This window comes from Hirsutella rhossiliensis (assembly GCF_020360975.1).
Source record: "Hirsutella rhossiliensis strain HR02 chromosome Unknown scaffold00005, whole genome shotgun sequence".
Classification (NCBI taxonomy): Eukaryota; Fungi; Ascomycota; class Sordariomycetes; order Hypocreales; family Ophiocordycipitaceae; genus Hirsutella; species Hirsutella rhossiliensis.
Window position 1 is genome coordinate 1622432 of NW_025408671.1, and position 22679 is coordinate 1645110.

Consider the following 22679-nt stretch of genomic DNA (forward strand, 5'->3'; position numbering starts at 1 on the left):
ATCGACGTTGATCTGGGAGGCCGACATCGTGAGAACATGGCAGATGTAGTCACCGTGGAAGTGTAAATGAGGGGTTACGCAGAGTGGAGGTGGGCATCCTATAAAGCAGGTTTTCTTGCTGCTCGAAAGAGGGCTCGCGGCTAGGGTCGGGGAGACTTAAGAGTCAGAGAATGCTACCTAGGTGATAGATCAGAAGCGGGGTATGCGGGAATGAGCCGGCGAGGTTCTTGAACAGTCTCGACCATCTGGTTCTATGGTCGTGAGTGAAGTAGGGAGCCGGGGGTTGGAAGTTGAGTAGGGGTGATGGCTATGTCGCGAGAAGTTAGAGGTCGGCGAACAGTAAGGTTAGTGTGGGTAAGTCTGCGGAGAAAGAAAGTCCAGCAGTACCCTTCGGTGTCATCGTTGCATGGAGTAGATAGCAAAGGCGACAATAACGAATGAGAGTGAAGGAAAGAAAGAGGTTATGGTAGTATTGCAGGGGTCCCTTTTTGACGGTCGTCGGTAGTTGGATGGGCATTGCGTGCGGCTGAGCGAGGCGGGTGCCGACCGTGTCGAGTCCACTATTGGGACACGGTGAAGTCGGATATAGGGGACGACCTGAGGAGGAGGATGCGAGTTGGTCACGAGAACTCTCAAGAGGGTTTGCAAGTCGAGACTCCGGTGGCTAGCGACTACAAGAAGGACAGGCAGGGGATCCTGGCTGTCGCTTTAGAAGGCCGTTGATGCGACGTTGGTGGTGGCGAGGAGCAAACCTAGCCAGGTAGTCCGGTTGCACGAGGACACCGTGGACATGTTATCGCCGGCAGCCTTTTGGCTGTTGCTCGACGAGGTGGAGTGGCAGATATTGATGGAGCAACTGATGCGCAAGGTGGGTGGGACGGCGTTGGAAGGGCCGGAGAGTATGGTTGGAAGTGTGCGGCGGGCGGTTGGCGCGGCCACCCCATGTGCCGGAGGTCGGCAGTAGCCAGGGATTCGCTGGAGTGCGCAAAGAGAGCACGGCGATGGAAGGGCCGCCTTTGGCAAAGCTGGGGTAGCAGGTCGCACGTGGAGACCAGCCGAGGCCGGGACGGTGGACGCACATAGGGAGGGTAAATGGGGATTACAAAGGGGTAGTAGTATTGCATCGCTTCGGTACTATAGGCAAGCATTATAAGGGAAGAAACGCCACGGCCATGAGAGTAGTGATCGTTAGGAAGCTTCCCACTCGGAAAGAAATAGTGTACGCCAACAAGCGAGATTATCCAAGTGGAAGTGCTCCGGAGCCAAAACTTTCTAGCCTGTTGCCAACCTACGCTAGTCGACGTCGAGGAGGCAGTAGCATGGCGGACAGTCCTGCAGGGAAGCTAGGCGAGGCGGCCGCTCACCGTGGAGCCTGTTCGTTGTTAGTCGAGGATGGAGAAGAGGGTAGGAACGGGGGAGTGCCTGTTTCGGGGTGCGGAGATGATATAGGGGCAACTCCCGAGAAGGGGCACGGAGCACGGGAGACAAGGTTGGGGCGGTTCGGGAGATACAGATCAGTGGCGAATGAAGCATTAACGTTCCGGCTGATTCAGCCTAAGCAGTCTGCGGTCGAAGAAACCGCATGGAGAAAGCATGCAGAGGCAATCGCAAAGTCACTGCCGAGAAGACCGCCGCGAGGCGGTTTGCGGTCAAGCAGAGCACGGAAGTCCCGTAATTTGGTCAGCAGCGGAAATTCCGCGCAACGTCAGTCACCGAGTCCGCTTCCGAGGTTCGTGTTGCCTACAGAACGTGGAGACCAGGGGGCAGTGGGCTCTAACAGTCCGCCCCTTCATCGGCCGTTTTGCCCCAGGAGAGGGTCCTGAAGGTGACGGGCAGGGAGATAAGGCGGCGACCGGCGGTGTCCCGGGTGTTCGTTCGAAAGGGACCGACGCTCCGACCTATCCAGCCCAAGGATACGACATTCCAAGACCTAAGACGAACGGCGCAATTTGCAGCATCGATTGCATGGGGTTTGCCCAAGCTCCGTCGGGGACCGGTTCGGCGGCCAAGGGCACAGGTGGGTGTGGACGATGGCGCAGCAGAGGCAGCGGACGGCTCGCTGCGCGAACAGAGGCAGTCCCGGAGGCGGGAGAAGAGCCCGTCTTCCTAGCCGGGATGGGCGCCCGATAAAACAGGTCCGAAGTGGAATCGGAAGGCATAGGAGACGGGAGCTGCAGGCCGAAGACCTGGCGAGTGTGCTGCGCTTTTTAGAGGAAGACTTTGCCTTAAAGGAGAGATTGTCTAACGATCAGACGTGGTGCACGCCAGTACCGCTCGAGAGGAAGGTGTCGACGGTGCGAGACTTCTATTAGGCGTTCTACGATGCGAGCACGTTGCCGATACGGACCTGTATGGTGTGCTACCGTAAGTGTACGAGAGGAGAGTTGAGGGAGATTATATAGGATTATTGGCTGTTAAGCTACGTACTAAAGGGCGGCCGCTCACTATTTTTATGCCGGAGTTGCTTTCCTAAGGGCGAGTCCGTGTCGGTGTGCGCCGAGTGTGGCCGATGCCTGGCGCGTAGGAGCCTGTCGCCGGCGATCCACCTTTATAGTCGCCTTAGCTGCGAGCATATGTTCCCCGATAAGCTTAAGGGACTGACGCCGGTCGAAGAGAAGCTTATCTCGCTAAACTTATGTTACGGCTTTGTCACGAGATATAGCATTCCGGGCGGGCAGAGGCAGAGCGTGAAGTATCCGAGGCATGTTAGGGGCCACATCACGGTGTTTCCGAACAATGTGCAGGAGCTGGCCACCAAAGTGCTCCCGCACCCCCTTTTGCAAGCACTAGACGAGATCCACATCTCGTGGCAGGGCGCGGAGAAGCCGGCACCGAGCGACCTGTCGAGTCTCTTGTCGGTGAGGCGGCGGGTGGTCGAGAGGGCCCTTGTCTGGCTGAAGAGGAACAACCCCTACTACGCCGAGATCGAGATCGACGCGGCGGAGATGGAGAGCTGGGGAGACTCGATATACGGGGTACCGTCGTCGGTGTGCGATCGTATGGAGCGGAACGAGCCGTCTAGGTGGGAGAAAGCGCGGACGGCGCACGTTGTGCCGCCTACGGAACGCGCTATGGACGAGGAGGGGCTGGTGGAGATCGAGGAGCTCTTCGCCCTGCTTAACTAAGGACAAGAAGCCGGCGGCCAGGGTGAAGGTCACGGGCCCAACGGAGAAGGCGCGGTTCGCGATGGAAGTGACGCCTGCCCCGACCAGAACGTTCCAGCGATCAACGAGGTGACGTCTTCTGGCATGTTCGCGCTCGACGGACCGCCAGACGTCGCGGACGTGGAGAAGCTGCAGTTTGCCTGTGACGCTGTTGGTGAAGGTGCCGACGACGGCCGTGCGGGCCCGAGAGCGTGGGTCGGGTCCCTAGCCGGGGGGTTTCGGGGGCGTGGCGACGGTGGTTGTGAGCCATACATCCGGGTTTCGCGGGGGGGTGAGTTTACCGATTCCTTTGAGGCGTCCTTCTTTGCCAGGACGTTCCCGACCCTGTTCCCATTTGGCGTTGGGGGACCAAGGCTGGTTGAAGAGACCATGGTCGATGCGGGGAAGGTCACGGCCAACTTGCGAGGCGGGGCTGTCGAGGCAGAGGCGGCCGCGGGAGACCTCGTATCCTCTCGAAGCTTGAACCTTCAGGCGTGGGCCGACATCGTGCTCCGGCGCCATGGTGGTCGATTTGCACTGCACCACATCTTCGCATTTCTCGTCTTCAACATGGGGGTGCGGTCGAGGAACCGCCGGGTCAGCATGTTGAGTGTGGGAGGAAGAACTTCCGCAAGGTAGAGCGCATCGTGCGTTCGATGACCACAGAAAGGCTAGCGGCGGCGAGGGTCGAGTTGGAGAGCTCGGGTAAGACGACCGATGGTGACGTGAAGGAGCTTCTCAGGAGCCTCTCGCTTTACGGCCACCGGCAGCCTATGTCGAGAGAGGTCCGTCTCAATATGCGGCGGAAAATCCAGTCGCTCATCGTCGGATATAGCGTGCCGGCCATCTGGTTCACCATTAACCCGAACGACATTACGAACCCGGTGAAGCTGCGACTGGCGGCATACCGCACACGCGATCCCGACGCGGCCGAGGAGTTCTTAGAAGGCCTTAGGGATGCGTATAAGCGGGCACGGCTGGCGATATCGGATCCTATGAGCTCGGCCGTGTTCTTCCACCGCGAGATAAAGCTATTCTTCGATCATTACGTGAAGGTCGGTGAAGAGTCGGTATTCGGGCGCATCGGCAAGTACTATGGCGCCGTGGAGACGAACGAACGAGGGGCGCTTTATGTTCACGGCTTGCTCTGGCTGCACGGGAACGCGCATCTTAGCTCGATGCTTGCCGACATCTACGGGGAGGATTAGGCGGCGTATCGCGAGCGAATCGTCCGATATATCGATAGCGTCTTCTCAGAGGTAAGAATGCCTACCTAAGATGTGCCACCGGGAGCCCGAAGTACTCTTCTGATGGCCAAGTGGGGCCGGGTTGACGTACAAGGCAGGATCTGGACCAGGAAAGTTTTTGCGCCGTGTAAGCGGAGCGATCTATGACGAGCGGTATTGGTCCCCTGCTAGACAACGCCGCGCAGTTCTCGGCCGCGTTTATCGAGGAGGCCAACTTCTATGCCGGCGCGACGCAGGTGCATACGCATAGCCCGACCTGTGTGAAGTATTCCTTAGGCAAAGGAGGGCGGAAAGGGGATCTCTGCCGGTTCAAGGCGCCATAGAGGTTAGTCGATAAGACCGCCCTCACGGCAGACGGGGTGCTGCAGATCCGGAGGACACATAGCATAGTCAATCGATAGAACGAGGCTATTGCTGTCGGGCTCCGGCATAACCATAATATTTCCTTTATTGCGACGCAGCGCAAGACAATGGCCCTCATCTATTATGTCACGAACTACGCGACCAAGGTAGAGGACCCGGTGTGGAAGCGTGTGGCGGCCGCGGCCGAGCTCCTGGCCGCCTTAACAGGTGATGGCACGGCCAACGGAGGGCGGGACGGTGGCGGAGACGCTGCCACCGATGACCCTGTCAAGGGGAACAGGACGCGACAGTTCCTAATAAGAGTGGCGAACCGCGTGTTCATGGAGCGTCCGCTATCACAGGTCGAGGTCGTCGCTCACCTTCTCGGATATCCGGCCGAGTTCACCGACAGCAGCGCGTGGGCGTACCTAAACTGTTCTCTGCTATACTGGGAAGTCTTTCGGCGATGGCGGCATCTCCGAGAAGCCAGTGGCGCTGCGGCTATGGATAACACCTTGGATGAGTCGGTCGTCGTCGAAGAAGAAGGCCTAAGAATCTCCTACGTCGAGGCGTACCAGCACCGGGGAGAGCTGCTGAAAGGCCTATGCCTATATGACTACATATCGATCGTCAGACTGAAACGCATCGGCAACGACGAGAGCTAGGCGGCTTGGGGGGAGATGTCTTTCGAGGATGGATGGGCGCCGGGACGACGCTGGGTTCAGGTGCTCAGGCGGCCGGGCAAGCACGCTACCGTCTGCCTCGACGGCTACCTGAGCAAGGACTTCACCTACGATGACGAGTCGTGCTACCGGAGGTGTGTATGGCAACTGCTCTGTCGGCGGGCATTATCGGAGAGGCTAACCCACCCCCTAAAGGGCAGCCGTGCAGCATCTTGCGCTGTTCGTGCCGTGGGAGTCCTTCCTAGGCGAAGGAATAGGTGAGATCAACAGCATCTGGGCGCGGGCTCGAGACGCTCTGGCCCCGAGAATATCATGTCTCGTCGACAACGTGCAGCTGCTTCGACGATCCGCCGAAGACGCAAAACGCGACGCCAAGCAATGGGCAGCCTCGTCCGGCGATGGCGACCCGACGGTCGCACACGTCGAGGAGGGTGGAGCAGGCGAGGCGGGCGCGGAGTCTGCAGCGACATATCAGCCCAACAGCATCGGAGACGCAACGCGGCTCATCGACGTCGTCCGAGGTGCAGTGGGAGCGAATCAGGTGACGGCCAAGTCGCCGGAGCTCATGGCAATGATACAGCAGCTCTATCGGTTTCAGCAATCGGCGCTGCGCTCGACGGCCGAGCTCGAGGCCACGGCGCTGATCGAACGAGGGAGGCGGTTAAGCATGCCAGGGCGGGTATTTTCCGGGCCGCACTACCGCCGCAGGATCAGGTCAAGGCTATCAAGTCGCAGCAGGTAAGTGCCTCGAAGGAGAGGAGAGGATGATCCAAGGGATACAAAGCACGCCCGCCGCCTGGGAAAGCGATCGCGCAGCGCTGCGAAGGGTGATGACCGGTTTCGGGAGGACGAGGTCGAAATAACGATGGCCGACTCCGACGAGACCGCTATCGACGCAGGGGCGGGAATGGACGTTCAGTTTGGCCCATCAACCTCCTTCCTCGCGGCGGGCAAGGTGTTGGCAACACGGCTGACGCTGAACAAGAGGCAGTCCATCGCTTTTCTGATAATATGCCGCCAGCTCGATTTGATGCAGCAGACCGACGGGGCGATGCCTGCCAGCTGCGCCAGTTCGTCGGTGGCGAGGGCGGTACCGGCAAGTCGCGAATCATCGAGGCACTCGTCGAGCTGTTCAGTAAAAGAGCCTTTCGAATCGTCTGCTGATCACGGCGACGTCGGGGACTGCGGCGGCGCGGATCAACGGCATCACGATCCACTCCGCCTGCGGGTTCACTAAAGACCAAGGGCGGGGCGCAAACATGGTCAAAGACCTTGACGGTGCGGCTGCCGAAACAGGCGGAGCGGTTCATCCACGGCCAGTCTCGAATGGATTGGCAGGAGAAGGATGTGCTCGTCATCGACGAGGTGAGCATGCTCGGGGCGCGGACGCTGCACGCCGTGAACGAGCGGCTTCGCCGGCTTCGCGGATCGCGGCAAGATTTCGGGGGGATCCCCATCGTCCTCTTCTGCGGAGATTTTCAGCAGTTCCGGCCGGTCCAAGAGAGGTCGATCGTCCTGCCTAGCGCGGCCATCTCGTGGGACGTAGACAACTCGTTCAAGGCCGAGCAGCGTCACCAGCACGACAAAGCGCACGCACTGTGGAAGAGGTTCACGACGGTCGTCATGCTGGACGAGCAGATGCGCGCCGCCGGCGACCCGGAGCTGCAGAGGCTGCTGAAGCGGATCCGTCTAGGCGTGCAGGATCGGACGGATCTAAACCTCCTCAACTCAAGGTGCTACCGGGAGGAAGGCGGATCCCTTGGGAGACGGGCATCACCGTGGTGACGCCGCTCAATAGGAATCGGTGGAACCTGAACATGGAGGCGAGCCTGGCGTTCCGGGTCCAGCAGCGGTCGACGATGCGCATTTTCATCTCCGAGCACAAGTGGAAGGAGGAGCTGCCGACGGAGGAAGAGGCGATCATGATACTCAACCAGGGCGACGATAGCGCGATCCCGGTGCCGGCCGTCTTCATGTTCGTGGCCGGGATGCCCATCGTCGTGAACCACAACACCCACCAGGGGCTGAAGCTAGTGAACGGCGCGAGCTACTCGGCGGTGGAGGTCATTGTCGACAAGGCGTACCCGGGGCATCGGATCTCGGCCGATATGACGATCCACTTCGGGCCGCCGGCGGGGATCATTCTCGAATCGGAGACGACGAGATATCTCCACTTCGTCGGGATGCCGCCGGGCACGATCTTGTTGACACCCATGACCGTTAAGATACAGTGCCAGCGAAAAAGGCCGTGGCAACGCAACGACGTCAGCCGAAAGGGTTTGCCGTGCGCAGCAGCGTTCGCGTGCACGGACTACAAGGTGCAGGGCAAAACGCTGGAGCGCGTGGCCCTCGAGCTGCGAGGACACGGACGACGAAGATGGATGGAACGGTGGTGCCCTCGCAGTGCGACCCGTACGGCCTGTACGTGCAGCTATCGCGCTGCCGAACTCTAGACGGCATCATGCTCGTGTCCAAGGTGCGGGACAGAGACTTGGTGGGCAACCGGGTCCCCGAGGAGATGACTGCCGCACAGGCCAGGCTCGAGGTACTGAGCGAGAGGACCGTTGAGGAGGCGTTGCGCTGGCTGGACGGTGATGCTGAAGAGTCAAGGCGGCCGGGCTAGGTGACGCGATGAAGAGTTCGGCAGGCGGGAAGAGTCGGCAGGCGGCAGACAGGGTGGGAGGCGCCTAGTGGTGGGATAAGGCACGCGAAAAGGCAACAGAAGCCGGGGGAAGGGCAGCGACCAACGAGGAGGGAGGCAAGGAGGACCAATCACAAGGACCAATCAAGGGCGGAGAACTTTGGGGAGAGGGCGGGGTCTGCGGGGCACGTTAGACGAGGGAAGGCTCGCCAGCCGCGGCTCGCGCAAAGAGGCCTTTCGGAACGAAAGTTGGCGATGGCGACAGGAGAAAGTCGGCGAGAGGAGAGAGTTGGCGACAGGAGATAGGAGACAGGGGAAGTGAGAGGAAGACAGGAAGAAGAGTGAGATAAGAGATATGAGATGGAGATCCGGCGAGAGACGTAGAGCATTATCGTGAGTGAAATCGAGACAGAGCGTCAGAGAGGCAGCCTAGGCCGCTGCAAGGAGATTTTGCTTTGCAAAGGCGCAAAGGGCGTGGAGAGGCGGCAGGGGTGAAGAGAGTTGTGGGTGGGTAATGCATGTGTGGGCGAGTGGAAGGCTCTGAGGATTTACAGGTGCTATAAGTGGTGGATATAAACAGAATAAGGAGTATATTGGAGAAGTTTTGACTGGATTGTCTTTGTGAAAAGGAGAGCAAGAGGAGAAGGAAATATCCCATTAGGGCCTTTCGCACTTGAGTTTGAGGATGATGAAACATGTTCCTTGTCATGTTGTGTTGTTTCGTTCGTTGCTTTACAGAATATTCTTGGGCGGATGTCGGGCGCGGTGCGGTCGGGAAGAGATTGACGCCGGAGGTCTGATAGGGCCAGAGGCGGATGTGGCTGGGTGATTGACTGGCTCGGTGTCCGTCTCTGAGTCTCCGGGTCTTCGTGGGACAGAAGGGAGGAAGTGTCGGATTTGGCGGGGCCTCGACTATCACAGGCGGCGACTATGGTGGAAATTTCTGGAGAAAGTCGCGGTCTCTTGGTTGGGGTTTGGTCGGGATCGGGCAATGACCGCTTTGATGTCATCATAAGGATCGACTGACCTAGATGCAGGCGGCGTGGGGGAGGCGCCGCTTGGGGCGGCATTGCGTTTTTTGGTAGAGGTAAACCTGGCCAACGCATCGCTATAGTCCGAGGGGTTGCTGACTGAGCCCTTGGGTGTCGTCGGCAGTAGCTGTGTCGCAGAAGCCTGGTTGGACATGGCCCTGTCAAGGAAAGTCCATGTATCGGGGACGACGATGAAGATATAGTCTTGCTCGAAGGCCGGGGCATGTGTCATGATCTGGTGATCGAGTAAGCCGGCGATTTTGCCCGTGCAGGTGAGGAGAGCGTTCGGCTGGAACTGGCTATCGCGCCTCTCGGTCATCTTCTTGCATAGGGAGGTCAAGGATTGGCGTGAATGGGAAGATGACGAAAGTTGAAAGGATGAAAGCCCTTGAAGGGTGTTTGCCCGGAATCCCAGGACAGATAAAGGTCGAGAGCTGGACAAAGCCGCAACAGCTCAGCTGGGTGTCGTCAAGGGCCGCAGCCGAGTTTCCATGCAGAAGGTCGCGGCCGGAACCGATGACAGGTCCCGTGAAGGAGACAATGGGTTGTATCGCTGGGAAGGCATCCGCCGAGCCGAGGTGCGAGGATGACTCTGTGGCCATCGTCAGAGATGGTAGTGGTGACGGAGGTCTGGAGCATACACCTACGGCTGGTAGCTGTGGTCGCGGACGATGAGAGCCGGGATGGTGTATTCTGTAATGTTGTCATCCTCCGACTCGAAGCTATCACGTCGCTCGATTTCCCACGTCAGGGCAAAGGGATGAACACGGCCGACCATAAAGAACCACTGCTCGGTCCATTCCGAGGATTATCTGTTGGTTGTATATGGAAATATTAAGGCTCAAGAAGATGCAGGTCGATGGATTGTCAGTATCTGACCGGATTGCTGCATACTCTGGAGTCGACAGCCATGAGGGCGTTGGAAGGAAGACCCTCGCTAGGGTTTCTGCGTTGAGCCCTTTGACACGATGCTCATTCTGGTAGGCGAACCTAGACGGGCAGCCGGGCTGGACAAAGGCCATCATGGACATGTCGGCGCCAGCATTTTTCTGGCTGTCAAGAGGTTGCCGCGGGAGGACGAGGTATCGACGTCGAGCTGGGAGGCCGACATCGTGAGAACATGGCAGATGTAGTCACCGTGGAAGTGTAAAGGAGGGTTAGGCAGAGTAGAGGTAGGCATCCTATAAAGCAGGTTTTCTTGCTGCTCGAAAGAGGGCTCGGCTCGGGTCGGGGAGACTTGAGAGTCAGTGAATGCTACCTAGGTGATAGATCAGAAGCGGGGTATGCGGGAATGAGCTGGCGAGGTTCTCGAGCAGTCTCGACCATCTGGTTCTGTGGTCGTGAGTGAAGTAGGAGCCGGGGTTGGAAGTTGAGTAGGGGTGATGGCTATGTTGCGAGAAGTTGGAGGTCGGCGAACGGTAAGGTTAGTGTGGGTAAGACTGCGGAGAAAGAAAGTCCAGTAGTACCCTTCAGTGTCATCGTTGCATGGAGTAGATAGCAAAGGGGGCAATAACGAATGAGAGTGAAGGAAAGAAAGAGGTTATGGTGGTATTGCAGGACTCCCTTTTTGACGGTCGTCGGTACCCGTTGGCGGGGCCTCTGGCAGCCAACTAAGGGGCCCCTTCCCCTTAGTTGGGCCCAAAATTCCCGGACAGCCCCAAAACTCCCGGACGCGCGCCTGGTGGGCAAATCCGGGCAAATCCGGGCAAATCCAAACAGCCGCCACAGCATCCTATGAGTGTCTAGATAAATTTTCTGGACATGCAAATTGTAGAGCCAGTTGCCCTTATTATTTGAGGCTATTGACGATGCAGAAAACACGCGTTTTGCGGCGTTGCGCGGCGTTGAGGCGCGCACCTATTACTGTTGAAGTGTAGCCCCGTATTCGGCTCTTCTCAGTTTATATACCTTCTTGATATGAATTCGGTGCCTGAGAAGCTCGGAAGTATTGTACGATCCTGAAGCCTCTTCCAACCCGGAATGAGTGGTGTTGGGGTGACCGGCGGCGACGATGGCGGAGTGGGCCCCGGCGGTGGCGATGACCCCAATACACTGTCAACCTTGTCAAAGACGGCAGTGTATAGTGTAGAATCGAGTGAGGCTTCTTGTGTGTTCTCGTCGGACGCGGGCTCGTTCGGCTCTCTCGTTTCGTGGGGCTCGGGCTGAGGCTTCTTGTCTGGCGATATGATGATCTAATAGACTGCTCTCTTTGGAGGTGAGGCCATTGAACTGACTGCAGAGGCCGCTCTGAGGCGCAAGCTCTATCAACGGCTTCTTTCTCGGCAGCTGTGCGCTGCGTGCGTGTTGTATCGATCGCGAACTGGTCTCGTGGTCTGAGGAGTCTGTTGTAAACCTCTTCGCTGCTCTCTAGGGCAAGGAATCCCTCGCTCTTCCCGACAAAGTCAAGCCATTGTTTTATAGTCAGTCTCTTCATCTTTCCGTTCACGAGCTGCACCTTGTTTTTACGGTATTCGTCAAGGAGCTGCTCTCTCGCGCCGTATAATGCCACGCATCGAGAGGAGCTGTTGGCGTTGATTTTTCTCTTCTTCGAGCCGAAGCGTGCGTTCACGAGATTTACGGATATCTTCTAGGCTGACGCTAGTGTAGAAAGTGCCCTTGGCAGCCTTGACGGCCCTGCCGCGCCTCGGACGGCTGCTTATCTTCTCGATGCGTTGTAGGCGGTCTTTATAGCACTTGGCCAGTGTTGAGCTAAGAAGAGATGCCTCTGTGACGGCCTGGGAGACGTTGGAAAGCCTGCCACGCGTTGGAGAGCTTAGAATCTCGTGATAACGCGTTCGAAGGTCTTGTACAGTGTCGGCAGCTTGTTGGAAGCGTGTTTCCTTAGGGAGGAGCGATGCGAACGCTGGGTTAACGGCCTGTGATACCTTCAGCTGCTCGGCCACGAGCTTCTTCATTGCCGGCTGCTCTGTGAGGGTAGATGCCCGTTTTTCGAAGCCCCTATGATATAACACGCTGCGAAGCCCTCTTTGAACCCTTCCCAGAAAGACTTGAGGAAATCGTGCCTCGTGAAGTTCAGCTCCTGACTCGATGAACTTATGTAGGATTTTCTGCTGTGCGTGCTTAAGAGGCTGGAAAACGCCTACATCGAGCGGCTGAAGGATATGCGTTGAATGCGGAGGGAACACCGCGACGATGATGTCAAATTTGATGCAATATTGTATGAAATCGAGGCCTGTATGCCCAGTGAAGCCGTCAATGACGAGAAGACGATGAATTCGCTCGTTTTCCGGGATAAGGCGTGGCTCCGCCTCGAGGAAGGGATATTCGGGCTCTCTACACCACTCATCTACACCGAACCACTCCTCAAGGGTCTTTCCGGTGCGTTGGGCACGGGCAGACCGCTTCAAGAGCATACATTAAACTGGTGTATCCAATCAAACGTTATCTCGCTGTTGCTGAAGCCTGTGTCGGATCGTGCGAATCGTATATCGTCGGGGCGTTGATCTCGGCCCAAGACTCGCAAGGAAGGTCTTGAACACCAGCCAAGCCGGAATCGTGTCTCCAACCGCGTTGGCAGCGGCAATAAGCGTGCAAGACTCGCGATTCCCTGGGTCAGAGACTTGAGGGCGTTGATGACGCGTTGTACGCACTATAACGACGTGAATGCGTTCTCGTAGACTTCCAATACGGATGCCGCACTCGTCTTCGTTCCAGACCTCTGAGGCCGATTCCGTACGAGCTGATGATCTCCTTGAGCCTCGAGAAGAACTTCTCGACGTATGACACATCGTTGGCCTCAAATACCTTCCTGGACTTCTCTACGGCCTTTAAATATGTGGTTCGAAGCTCTGGGTGGTCTTGAAGCCAACGATGATACCAGTTTTTGCCTGGTGGCTTCGCATTGGGGTTACGACGCTGAAGGAGCGTTAGAGCGGCCGATTCGACCTGTATCTTGCTCGCTGGGAAGCCAGAGCGTTGTAGCCATGTCACATAGGCGGCGATGGCATCATCTTCGTCGTCTGAGAGCAGCCTTGGCCGGCCACGGCTTCGAACGCGACCCTGAAGCCATCGTGGATGCCGCTTGACGCCGTCGTGTACCGTAGAGCTCGGTACGCCGAAGATCTGAGCCGCCTGCCGTATTGTGACTGTGTTGGGAGCGCCCGGCGCGTCTGACGGCGCCGCCCTTGTGCGATGGCATCGCGAGTCTATAACTAGCTCCACAGCCCTTGACGTGGCCGTCGGCTCAAGCCCGACGTATTGAGACATTGAAACACGTGCTGCGCATCACGCGTTCTTGTGTTTTGGTGGGAATGCGCAGTAATTACGAAGCAACTACGATAGCGGGGCTGTAGGCGCGCGTCCGGGAGTTTTGGGGCTGTCCGGGAATTTTGGGCCCAACTAAGGGGAAGGGGCCCCTTAGTTGGCTGCCAGAGGCCCCGCCAACGGGTAGTTGGATGGGCATTGCGTGCGGCTGAGCGAGGCGGGTGCCGACCGTGTCGAGTCTACTATTGGGACACGGTGAAGTCGGATATATGGGTCGACCTGAGGAGGAGGATGCGAGTTGGTCACGAGAACTTTCCAGAGGGTTTGCAAGTCGAGCCTCCGGTGGCTAGCGACTACAAGAGGACAGGCAGGGGTCCTGGCTATCGCTTTAGCATTAAGGCCGTTGATGCGACATTGGTGCTGGCGAGGAGCAAATCTAGAAGGGTAGTCCGGCTGCATGAGGACGTCATGGACATGTTATCGCCGGCAGCCTTGTGGCTGTTGCTCGACGAGGCGGATTGGCGGATATTGATGGTGAACTGATGCGCAAGGTTGGTAGGATGGTGTTGGAAGGGCTGAAGAGTATGGTTTGAAGTGTGCGGCAGGCGGTTGTCGCGGCCATCTCCATGTGCCGGAGGTCGGCAGTGGCCAGGATTCGCTGGAGTGCGCAAAGAGAGCACGGCGATGGAAGGGTCGCTTTTGGCAAAGCTGGGGTAGCAGGTCGCACGTGGAGACCAGGCGAGGCCGGGACGGTGGACGCACATAGATAGGCATGGTAACGGGGGAATATAGAGGGTAGTATTGCATCGCCTCGGTACCATAGGAAGCATTTTATAGGAAGCTATAAGGAAGAAACGCCACGGCCATGAGGGAAGTGATGGTTAGGGAGCTTCCCATTCGGGAGAAGTAGCGTCGTCAACAAGCGAGACTGTCCAAGTGGAGGTGCTCCGGAGCCAAAGCTTTATAGCCTGTTGCCAATTTACGGCAGTCGACGTCGAGGAGGCAGCAGCATGGCGGACAGTCCTGCAGTGAAGTTAAGCGAGGCGGTTGCTCACCCTGAAGCCTGTTCGTTGTCAGTCGGGGGTGGAGAAGAGGGAGAACGTGAGCGGGTCGGGTTCGGGGCTCGGAGATGGTACGACAGGAGCCGGTGTAGATGTGGTGGCAGCTTCTGAGAGGGCCGCAGAGCACGGGGAGAGCCTGGGACGGTTACGAAGATACGAATCACGGGCGAATGCGGCATCAACGTTCCGGCCGATTCAGCCTAGGAAACCTGTGGTTGAAGACACCGCATGGAGACAGCACGCAGAAGCAATTGCGAGGTCGTTGCCGAGAAGACCGCCGCGAGGCGGTTTGCGGTCAAACAGAGCACGGAAGTTCCATAATATGGTTAGCAGCGGAAGTTCCGCGCAACATCAGTCACCGGGTCAGCTTCCGAGGCCCCTGTTGCCTAGGGAACGTGGAGATATGGGGTAGCGGACTCTGATCGTCCGCTCCTCATCGGCACTTTCTGCCTCAGGAGGAGATCCTGAAGATGAGGAGCAACGTGTTACGGCGGCGGCGGGCGATGTCCCGAGTGTTCGTTCGAAGGAGGTACCGAAGCTTCGATCCATCAGCCTAGGAACCGGTATTCGACAACAAGAAAACGGGCAATTAGCAGCGATTGCGTCTGGTTTGCCCAAGCGCCGTCGGGGACGGAGTTGGCGGGTAAAGGAGTACCAGGCCGCAGGGGTGTCTCCAACGCAGCAGGTACGGCGCAGCATCCGGGGCCGTCTCCTGTGGGGTGGGCGACGCCGCGGCAGAGCCAGCGGACGCTTCGCTGAGCGGGCGGAGGCTGCAGCAAAGGGAGGTGGGCGGCTCATCGCGGGTGGCGGCTGGGAGCCCGTGCAGTTTGATCGGCAGCAAGAACGAGGAGAGTGCTGGAAAGGGCAAGGACTGAGGTCAAGGTTCGGCGTGGAAAACGTTCGCCAGCACGGCCCGGTGCCTGTCCAGTGCAAAGGGCCGGATGGCGTGTCAGGGATGCGCACGTAGTCGGGCAGTCGTCGCCAAAGCTGCCGCATCCGACGGCTTGCGAAGAAGCGAATCAGCCACGGAGAGAAGAAATCATGGATCGGAGGCGGCCCGGAGGCGGCCCGGAGGCGGGAGAAGAAAACGTCTTCCTGGTCGGACGAGCGCCCGAGAAAACAGATTCGGAGTGGAATCGGAAGGCAGAGGAGTCAGGAGCTGCGGGCCGAAGACCTGGCGAGTGTGCTGCGTTTTTGGAGGAAGACTTCGCCATGAAGGAGGCTGTCTAACGATCAGACGTGGTGTACGCCAATACCGCACGACAGGAAGGTGTCGACGGTGCGGGATTTTTATCAGGCGTTCCACGATGCGAGCACGTTGCCGATACGGACCTGCATGATGTGCTACCGCAAGCGTACGAGAAAGAGCTGAGGAGATCAGATGGGATCAATGGCTGTCAAGCTGCGTGCCAGAGGGCGGCCGCTCACCATTTTCATGCCGGAGCTGCTTTCCCGAAGGCGAGCCCGTGTCGGTGTGTGCGGAGTGTGCCCGATGCCTGGCGCGCGGAGTCTGTCGCCGGCGGTCCATCTTCACACTCGCCTTGGCTGTGAGCACATGTTCCCTGACGAGCTCAAGGGACTCACGCTGGTCGAAGAAAGCTCGTCTCGCTCAACTCCTGCTATGGGTTTGTCACGAGATATAGCATTCCGGGCGGGCAGAGGCAGGCCGTGAGGTATCCGAGGCACGTCAGGGCCACATCACAGTGTTTCCCAACAACGTGCAGGAGCTGGCGACCAGGTGCTCCCGCAAGCACTGGACGAGATCCACGTTTCGTGGCAGGGCGTGGAGAAGCCGGCACCGAGCGACCTGTCGAGTCTCTTGTCGGTGAGGCGGCGGGTCGTCGAGAGGGCTCTTGTTTGGCTGAAGAGGAGCAACCCCCACTACGCCGAGATCGAGATCGACGTGGCGGAGATGGAGAGTTGGGAGACCCGATAGACGGGGTGCCGGCCTTGGTGTATGATCGCATGGAGCGGAACGAGCCGTCCGCATGGGAGAAAACGCGGACGGCGCACGTTGTGCCGCCCACGGAGCGCGCCATGGACGACGAGGGTCGGTGGAGATCGAGGAACTCTTCGCTCTGCTCAACCAAAGGCAGGAAACGGGAGGCGAGGCTGAAGGGCACGGGCCCAACGAAGAAGGCGCGGGTCGTGATGGAGTTGGTGCTAGCCCCGATCAGAACGTTCGACCAATCAACGAGGTGACGTCTTCCGGCATGTTTGGGCTGGACGGACCGCCAGACGTGGCGGATGTCGAGCTGCGGTTTGCCTGTGACGCTGTTGGCGCAGGTGCCGACGACGGCCGCGCGGGCCGGGCGTGGGTCGGATCCTCGGTGGGGTCGAGGGCGTGGCGACGATGGCAGTGAGCCATACATTCGAGTCTCGCGGGGATGAGTTTGCCGACTCCTTTGAGACGTCCTTCTTCGCCAGAACGTTCCCGACCCTGTTCCCATTTGGCGTTGGGGACCAAGGCTGGCCGAAGAGGCCATAGCCGAGGCGGGAAGGCCCTTACCAACTTGCGAGGCACCGGTAGAGCTGCTGAGGCAGGGGCGGCAGCAGGAGACATCGTATCCTCCCGAAGCTTGAACCTCCGGATTTGGGCCGACATCGTGCTCCGGCGCCATGGTGGCCGGTTTGCGTTGCACCACATATTTGCATTTCTCGTCTTCAACATGGGGGTGCGGTCGAGGAACCGCCGCGTCAGCATGCTGAGTGTGGCGAGGAAGGACTTCGGCAAGGTCGAGCGCGTTGCCCGCTCGATGACCGCGCAAAGGTTAGCGGCGGCGAGGTCGAGTTGGAGCTCGGGCAAGACGACCGATGAGGGCGTGAAGGAGCTTCTCAGGAGCCTCTCGCTGTACGGCCACCGGCAACCCATGTCGAGAGAGGTTCGGCTCAATATGCGGCGGAAAATCCAGTCGCTCATCGTTGGCTACGGCGTTCCGGCCATCTGGTTCACCATCAACCCAAACGACATTACGAACCCGGTGAAGCTGCGACTGGCGGCATATCGGACACGCGATCCCGGCGCGGCCGAGGAGTTCCTAGAAGGCCTTGGGAGTGCGTACAAGCGGACAAGGCTGGCCATGTCCGATCCGATGAGCGCCGCCGTATTCTTCCACCGGGAGATGAAGCTGTTCTTCGATCATTACGTGAAGGTCGGAGAAGAGTCGGTATTCGGGCGCATCGGCAAGTACTATGGCGCTGTGGAGACCAACGAACGAGGGCGCTTCATGTTCACGGCTTGCTCTGGTTGCACGGAAACGCGCATCTCAGCTCGATGCTTGCCGACATCCACGGGGAGGATCAGGCGGCGTATCGCGAGCGAATCATACGATACGTCGATAGTGTCTTCTCCGAGGTAAGAATAGCTAAGACGTGTCACTGAGAACCTGAATTGCTCGTCCGATGGACAAACGGGGCCAGGCTGACGTGCAAGATAGGATCTGGATCAGGAAGGGTTCTGCGCCGTGCAAGCGGAGCGATCTGTGACGTCCGATATTTCCTCCTGCTGGACAACACCGAGCAGTTTTCGGCCGCATTTGACGAGGAGGCCAACTTCTGTGCCGGCGCTACACAGGTTCACACGCATAGCCCGACCTGTGTCAAGTATTCCTTGGGCAAAGGAGCGCGGAAGGAATCCATGCCGGTTTAAGTCTCCATGGAGGTTGGTCGACAAGACCGCCATCACGGCAGACGGGGTGTTGCAGATCGGAGGACTCACAGCATGGTCAATCGATGGAACAAGGCTATCGCTGTTGGGCTCCGGCACAACCACGACATTTCCTTCATTGCGACGCAGCGCAAGACCATGGCCCTTATGTATTATGTCACGAACTACGCGACGAAGGTGGAGGACCCGGTGTGGAAGCGTGTGGCGGCCGCGGCCGATCTCTGGCCGCCTCAACGGGTGACGGCACGGCCAACGGAGGACAGGACGACGGTGGAGGTGCTGTTGGCGATGACGCCGCCAAGGAACAGGACGCGACAGTTCTTGATGAGGTGGCGAATCGTGTGTTCACGGAGCGTCCGCTATCTCAGGTCGAGGTCGTCGCTCATCTTCTTGGATATCCGGCCGAGTTCACCAACAGCAGCGCCTGGGCGTACCTGAACACATCTCTGCTGTACTGGGAAGTCTTTCGACGGTGGCCGTATCTCCGACGAGCAAGTGGCGCGGCGGCCATAGATGATACTCTGGATGAGTCGGTCGTTGTCGAAGAAGCAGGCCTGAGGATCTCCCACGTTGAGGCGTACCAGCACCGGGAGAGCTCCTGCGAGGGCTATGCTTATACGACTACATATCGCTCGTTAGACTAAAACGCACCAGTAAGGATGAGAGCTGTGCGGCCTGGGGAGGTGCCCTTCGAGGATGGATGGGCGCCAGGAGACGCTGGTCCAGGTGCTCAGGCGGCCGGGCAAGCATGCTACCGTCTGCCTCGATGGCTACCTGAGCAAGGACTTCGGCCACAACGACGACGAGTCGTGCCACCGGAGGTGTGTATAGCAACCGCCCTGCCGGCAGGCATCATCAAGTGGCTAACCTCCCCCTCCCCTTAAGGGCAGCCGTGCAGCATCTTGCGCTATTTGTGCCGTGGGAGTCCTTTCTGTGCGAAGAAACAGGTGAGATCAATAGCATCTGGGAGCGGGCGCGAGAGGCGCTGGCCCGAGAATATCATGTCTCGTCGACAACGTGCAGCTGCTTCGACGATCAGCCGAAGACGCAAAGCGCGACGCCAAGCAATGGGCGGCCTCATCCGGCGATGGCGATTCCACGGTCGCCCACGTCGAGGAGGGCGAGACAGGCGAGGCGGGCGCAGAATTTGCAGCGACATATCGGTCCAACAACATCGGAGACGCAACGCGCCTGATCGACGTCGTCCGAGGCGCAGTGGGCACGAATCAGGTGACGGCCAAGTCGCCGGAGCTCATGGCAATGATGCGGCAGCTCTGTCGATTCCAGCAATCGGCGCTCTGCTCAACGGCCGAGCTCGAGGCCATCGCGATTCCCGAACAAGGGTTGAGGTGCATAAGCATGCCAGGGCGGGTATTTTCCGGGCCGCACTACCGCCGCAGGATCAGGTCAAGGCTATCAAGTCGCAGCAGATAAGTGCGTCGAGGAAAGGAGAGAATGATCAAGGCGTACAAACCACAATCGCAGTCCGGGAAAGCGATCGCCGAGCTGCGTTGCGGAGGTGATGACCGGCTTCGGGAGGACGACGTCGAAATGACGACAGCCGACTCCGACGAGACGGCTAGCGACGCAGAAGCGGGAATGCGCGTCAGTTTGGCCCATCGACCTCCTTCTTCGCGGCGGGCAGGAGTTGTCAACACGGCTAACGCTGAACAAGAGGCAGTCGATCGCTTTCCTAATAATATGCCGCCAGCTCGATTTGATGCGACAAACGAATAGGGCGATGCCGGCCAGCTCTGCCAGTTCGTCGGCGGCGAGGGGGGCACCGGCAAGTCGCGGATCATTGGGGCACTCGTCGAGCTGTTCAGTGGGAAGAGCCTTTCGAATCGTCTGCTGATCACGGCGACGTCAGGGACTGCCGCGGCGCAGATCAACGGCATCACGATCCACTCCGCCTGCGGGTTCACTAAAGACCGAGGGCGGGCGGCGCGAACACAGCCAAGGACCTTGACGGGGTGCGGCTGGCAAAACGGGCGGAGCGGTTCATCCACGGCCAGTCTCGGATGGACTGGCAGGAGAAGGACGTGCTTGTCATCGACGAGGTGAGCATGCTCGGGCGCGGACGCTGCACGCCATAAACGAGCGACTCTGTCGGCTTCGCGGATCGCAGAAAGATTTCGGGGATCCCCATCGTCCTCTTCTGCGGAGACTTTCAGCAGTTCCGGCCGGACAAGAGCGTCGATCGTCCTGCCGAGCGCGGCCATCTCGTGGGACGTAGACAACTCGTTCAAGGCCGAGCAGCGGCACCAGCACGACAAAGCGCACGCGCTGTGGAAGAGATTCACGACGGTCGTCATGTTGAACGAGCAAATGCGCGCCGCCGGTGATCCGGAATTGCAGGGCTGCTGAAGCGGATCCGGCAGGGTGTGCAGGACCGCACGGATCTGGACCTCCTCAACTCAAGGTGCTACCGCGAGGGCAGGCGGATCCCTTGGGACTGGCATCACCGTGGTGACGCCGCTGAACAGGAATCGGTGGAACCTAAACATGGAGGCAAGCTTGGCGTTCCGGGTCCAGCAGCGGTCGACGATGCGCATCTTCATCTCCGAGCACAAGTGGAAGGAGGGCCTGCCGACCGAGGAAGAAGCGATCATGGTACTCAATCAAGGCGACGATAGCGCGATCCCGTGCCGGCCGTCTTCATGTTCGTGGCCGGGATGCCGGTCGTCGTGAACCACAACACCCATCAGGGGCTGAAGCTGGTGAACGGCGCCGGCTACTCGGCGGTGGAGGTCATTGTCGACAAGGCGTCCCCAGGGCATCGAATCTCGTCCGACATGACGATCCACTTCGGGCCGCCGGCGGGATATTACTGGAATCGGCGACGACAAAGGACCTCCACTTCGTCGGGATGCCGCCGGGCACGATCTTGTTAACGCCGATGAGCGTCAGGATACACTGCCAACGAAAGCGGCCGTGGCAGCAGAACGACGTCAGCCGGAAGGGATTGCCGTGCGCAGCAGCCTTCGCCTGCACGGACTACAAGGTGCAGGGCAGAACGCTAGAGCGCGTGGCCCTGGAGCTGCGGGGGACACGGACGACGAAAGTCGATGGAAGGGCCGTGCCCTCGCAATGCGACCCGTACAGCTTATATGTGCAGCTATCGCGCTGTCGAACGCTAGACGGCATCACGCTCGTGTCCAAGGTGCGGGAGAGACTTGGTGGGCAACCGAGTCCCCGAAGAGATGACCGCCGCGCAGGCCAGGCTGGAGGTGCTAAGCGAGAGGACTGTCGAGGAAGCTTTGCGTCGGTCGGATGGCGACGCTGAAGAGTCAAGGAGAGTTGTCAGGGTGAGGTGACGAGGGGAGAGACGGAGGAGCGCGCCGGCGGGCAAGAAGACAAGGGCACTGGGCAGCAGCGATCAACGAGGGGCGACTTTTGACTTGAAGGAAGAACCCGCTAGAAGGCATGAACGAAAGGGCAAAGACAAAAGACGCAAGTTTTAGACACAATAAGAAAACCGGCGGACGAAAGGAAAAAGGTTGGCATTGGCATTGGCATTGGCAGGGGTAAACAGGAGTATAAACGGGGAAACAGGGCAAGGCATGAGAGGGGCAAGAGAAGGCGGCGACCAATGATGAGGGAGGGACGGAAGGGTCGGCGACCAATCACACGGGATCTTTTATTCCGAAAGAGGAAATAAATCAGCCAATCAGAGGCGGAGGATGTGGGGGTGAAGCAGTCTGGGGCCTTTTTTCCCCGCGCGCTAATGAAGTCCTTTCGTTCCTCAAGGCAAGGCCTTTCGTTCCTCAAGGCACAGGTGCAGCCGCATGGCCCACATTCATAAAGGCGATGAGGGTTCACCTTAACGTGCACTGCGAGACGGTTTGTTTTGTGCAAGCAATGATTATCCCAGCTTCTTGAAGCTCCCACGTCTCGAGGGTTGGTGTCATCCACACGGCTTCAGCATCAGGCGCAAGTGCTCAGGCATACGCTGAAGAAGGGTATTAAAGCACAACTTTCTGCAATCAGGCCAAAGGTGTTGGCGTATATGCGATCCCGACGAGGTTTAATTCTGGCTGACCGGCAAGTGACAACACTGGGTATCAGACAGACGATGGATGTCACTGCATGATAGTTTGCCAAGTCCTTGGAGGCGCACAGTGTTGTTCACAAATAGCCCCGGCACTCCACATCGCTGCAGCTTCGCCTGGACTGCAAAGCCACACGGTCAGCCTCCGTGTGCTTGTTGTGGCCCGACGGCTATTTTAAAACTGGGCCTATACTGCTGGACTTATAGTCGGCAGTGCTCTTATGTAGAGCATCAAGTTTAGCCCTGTGCCCCAATTTTTGAGAGGCTATTTTTATATCTGGAGGGTGTCAGTGCCACTATGTAAACGTAATTAACCGTTTGATCATCCAAAAATGGGACACTCCAACAGATGCATCCATCGGTGCGTGTAAGGGGCTACGCCCCGATGTGTAGATCTGGCATGGCCAGACTAGTCACGTGCGAGCGCCACGGACACGACTCCTAAAGGGAGCGATGTAGACACGTCTCCCCTTTACACTCTTTGTAGCTCAATTTACATCAATTACGCCCAGCACCTGTGCCAACAGTGCTGACCCTGTAACATATTGAGCTACCAGTTAACAAAAGACAGGACAGACAGAAGGACAGA

The 22679-nt window shown here is 58.6% G+C and overlaps 5 protein-coding genes across 5 annotated transcripts; 4 read left to right on the forward strand and 1 right to left on the reverse strand.

Moving 5' to 3' along the window:
• Window positions 1–2914: 2914 nt before the first annotated feature.
• HRG_05357 (uncharacterized protein) lies at window positions 2915–3665 on the reverse strand (the record flags this gene model as incomplete). Its single annotated transcript, XM_044863828.1, has 3 exons — window positions 2915–3018; window positions 3062–3368; window positions 3417–3665. The coding sequence occupies 3 exons, from the start codon at window positions 3663–3665 to the stop codon at window positions 2915–2917; spliced, it is 660 nt and encodes a 219-aa protein (XP_044720360.1).
• Window positions 3666–3940: 275 nt separating this feature from the next.
• On the forward strand, window positions 3941–4521 carry HRG_05358 (uncharacterized protein; the record flags this gene model as incomplete). Its single annotated transcript, XM_044863829.1, has 3 exons — window positions 3941–4198; window positions 4352–4402; window positions 4489–4521. The coding sequence occupies 3 exons, from the start codon at window positions 3941–3943 to the stop codon at window positions 4519–4521; spliced, it is 342 nt and encodes a 113-aa protein (XP_044720361.1).
• A 339-nt stretch (window positions 4522–4860) lies between these two features.
• HRG_05359 (PIF1-like helicase domain-containing protein) lies at window positions 4861–8038 on the forward strand (the record flags this gene model as incomplete). Its single annotated transcript, XM_044863830.1, has 8 exons — window positions 4861–5259; window positions 5458–5549; window positions 5611–6153; window positions 6232–6505; window positions 6712–7148; window positions 7214–7592; window positions 7647–7818; window positions 7869–8038. The coding sequence occupies 8 exons, from the start codon at window positions 4861–4863 to the stop codon at window positions 8036–8038; spliced, it is 2466 nt and encodes an 821-aa protein (XP_044720362.1).
• An 8322-nt stretch (window positions 8039–16360) lies between these two features.
• HRG_05360 (ATP-dependent DNA helicase PIF1) lies at window positions 16361–17858 on the forward strand (the record flags this gene model as incomplete). The annotated part of the gene is made up of 3 exons (XM_044863831.1): window positions 16361–16632; window positions 17074–17727; window positions 17810–17858. 3 exons carry the CDS (start codon window positions 16361–16363, stop codon window positions 17856–17858), a joined length of 975 nt encoding a protein of 324 aa, XP_044720363.1.
• A 235-nt stretch (window positions 17859–18093) lies between these two features.
• Window positions 18094–20933, forward strand: HRG_05361 (PIF1-like helicase domain-containing protein; the record flags this gene model as incomplete). Its single annotated transcript, XM_044863832.1, has 11 exons — window positions 18094–18228; window positions 18303–18572; window positions 18766–18860; window positions 18925–18986; window positions 19079–19410; window positions 19525–19719; window positions 19801–20099; window positions 20168–20346; window positions 20409–20421; window positions 20526–20652; window positions 20748–20933. 11 exons carry the CDS (start codon window positions 18094–18096, stop codon window positions 20931–20933), a joined length of 1893 nt encoding a protein of 630 aa, XP_044720364.1.
• Between the last annotated feature and the right edge of the window lie 1746 nt (window positions 20934–22679).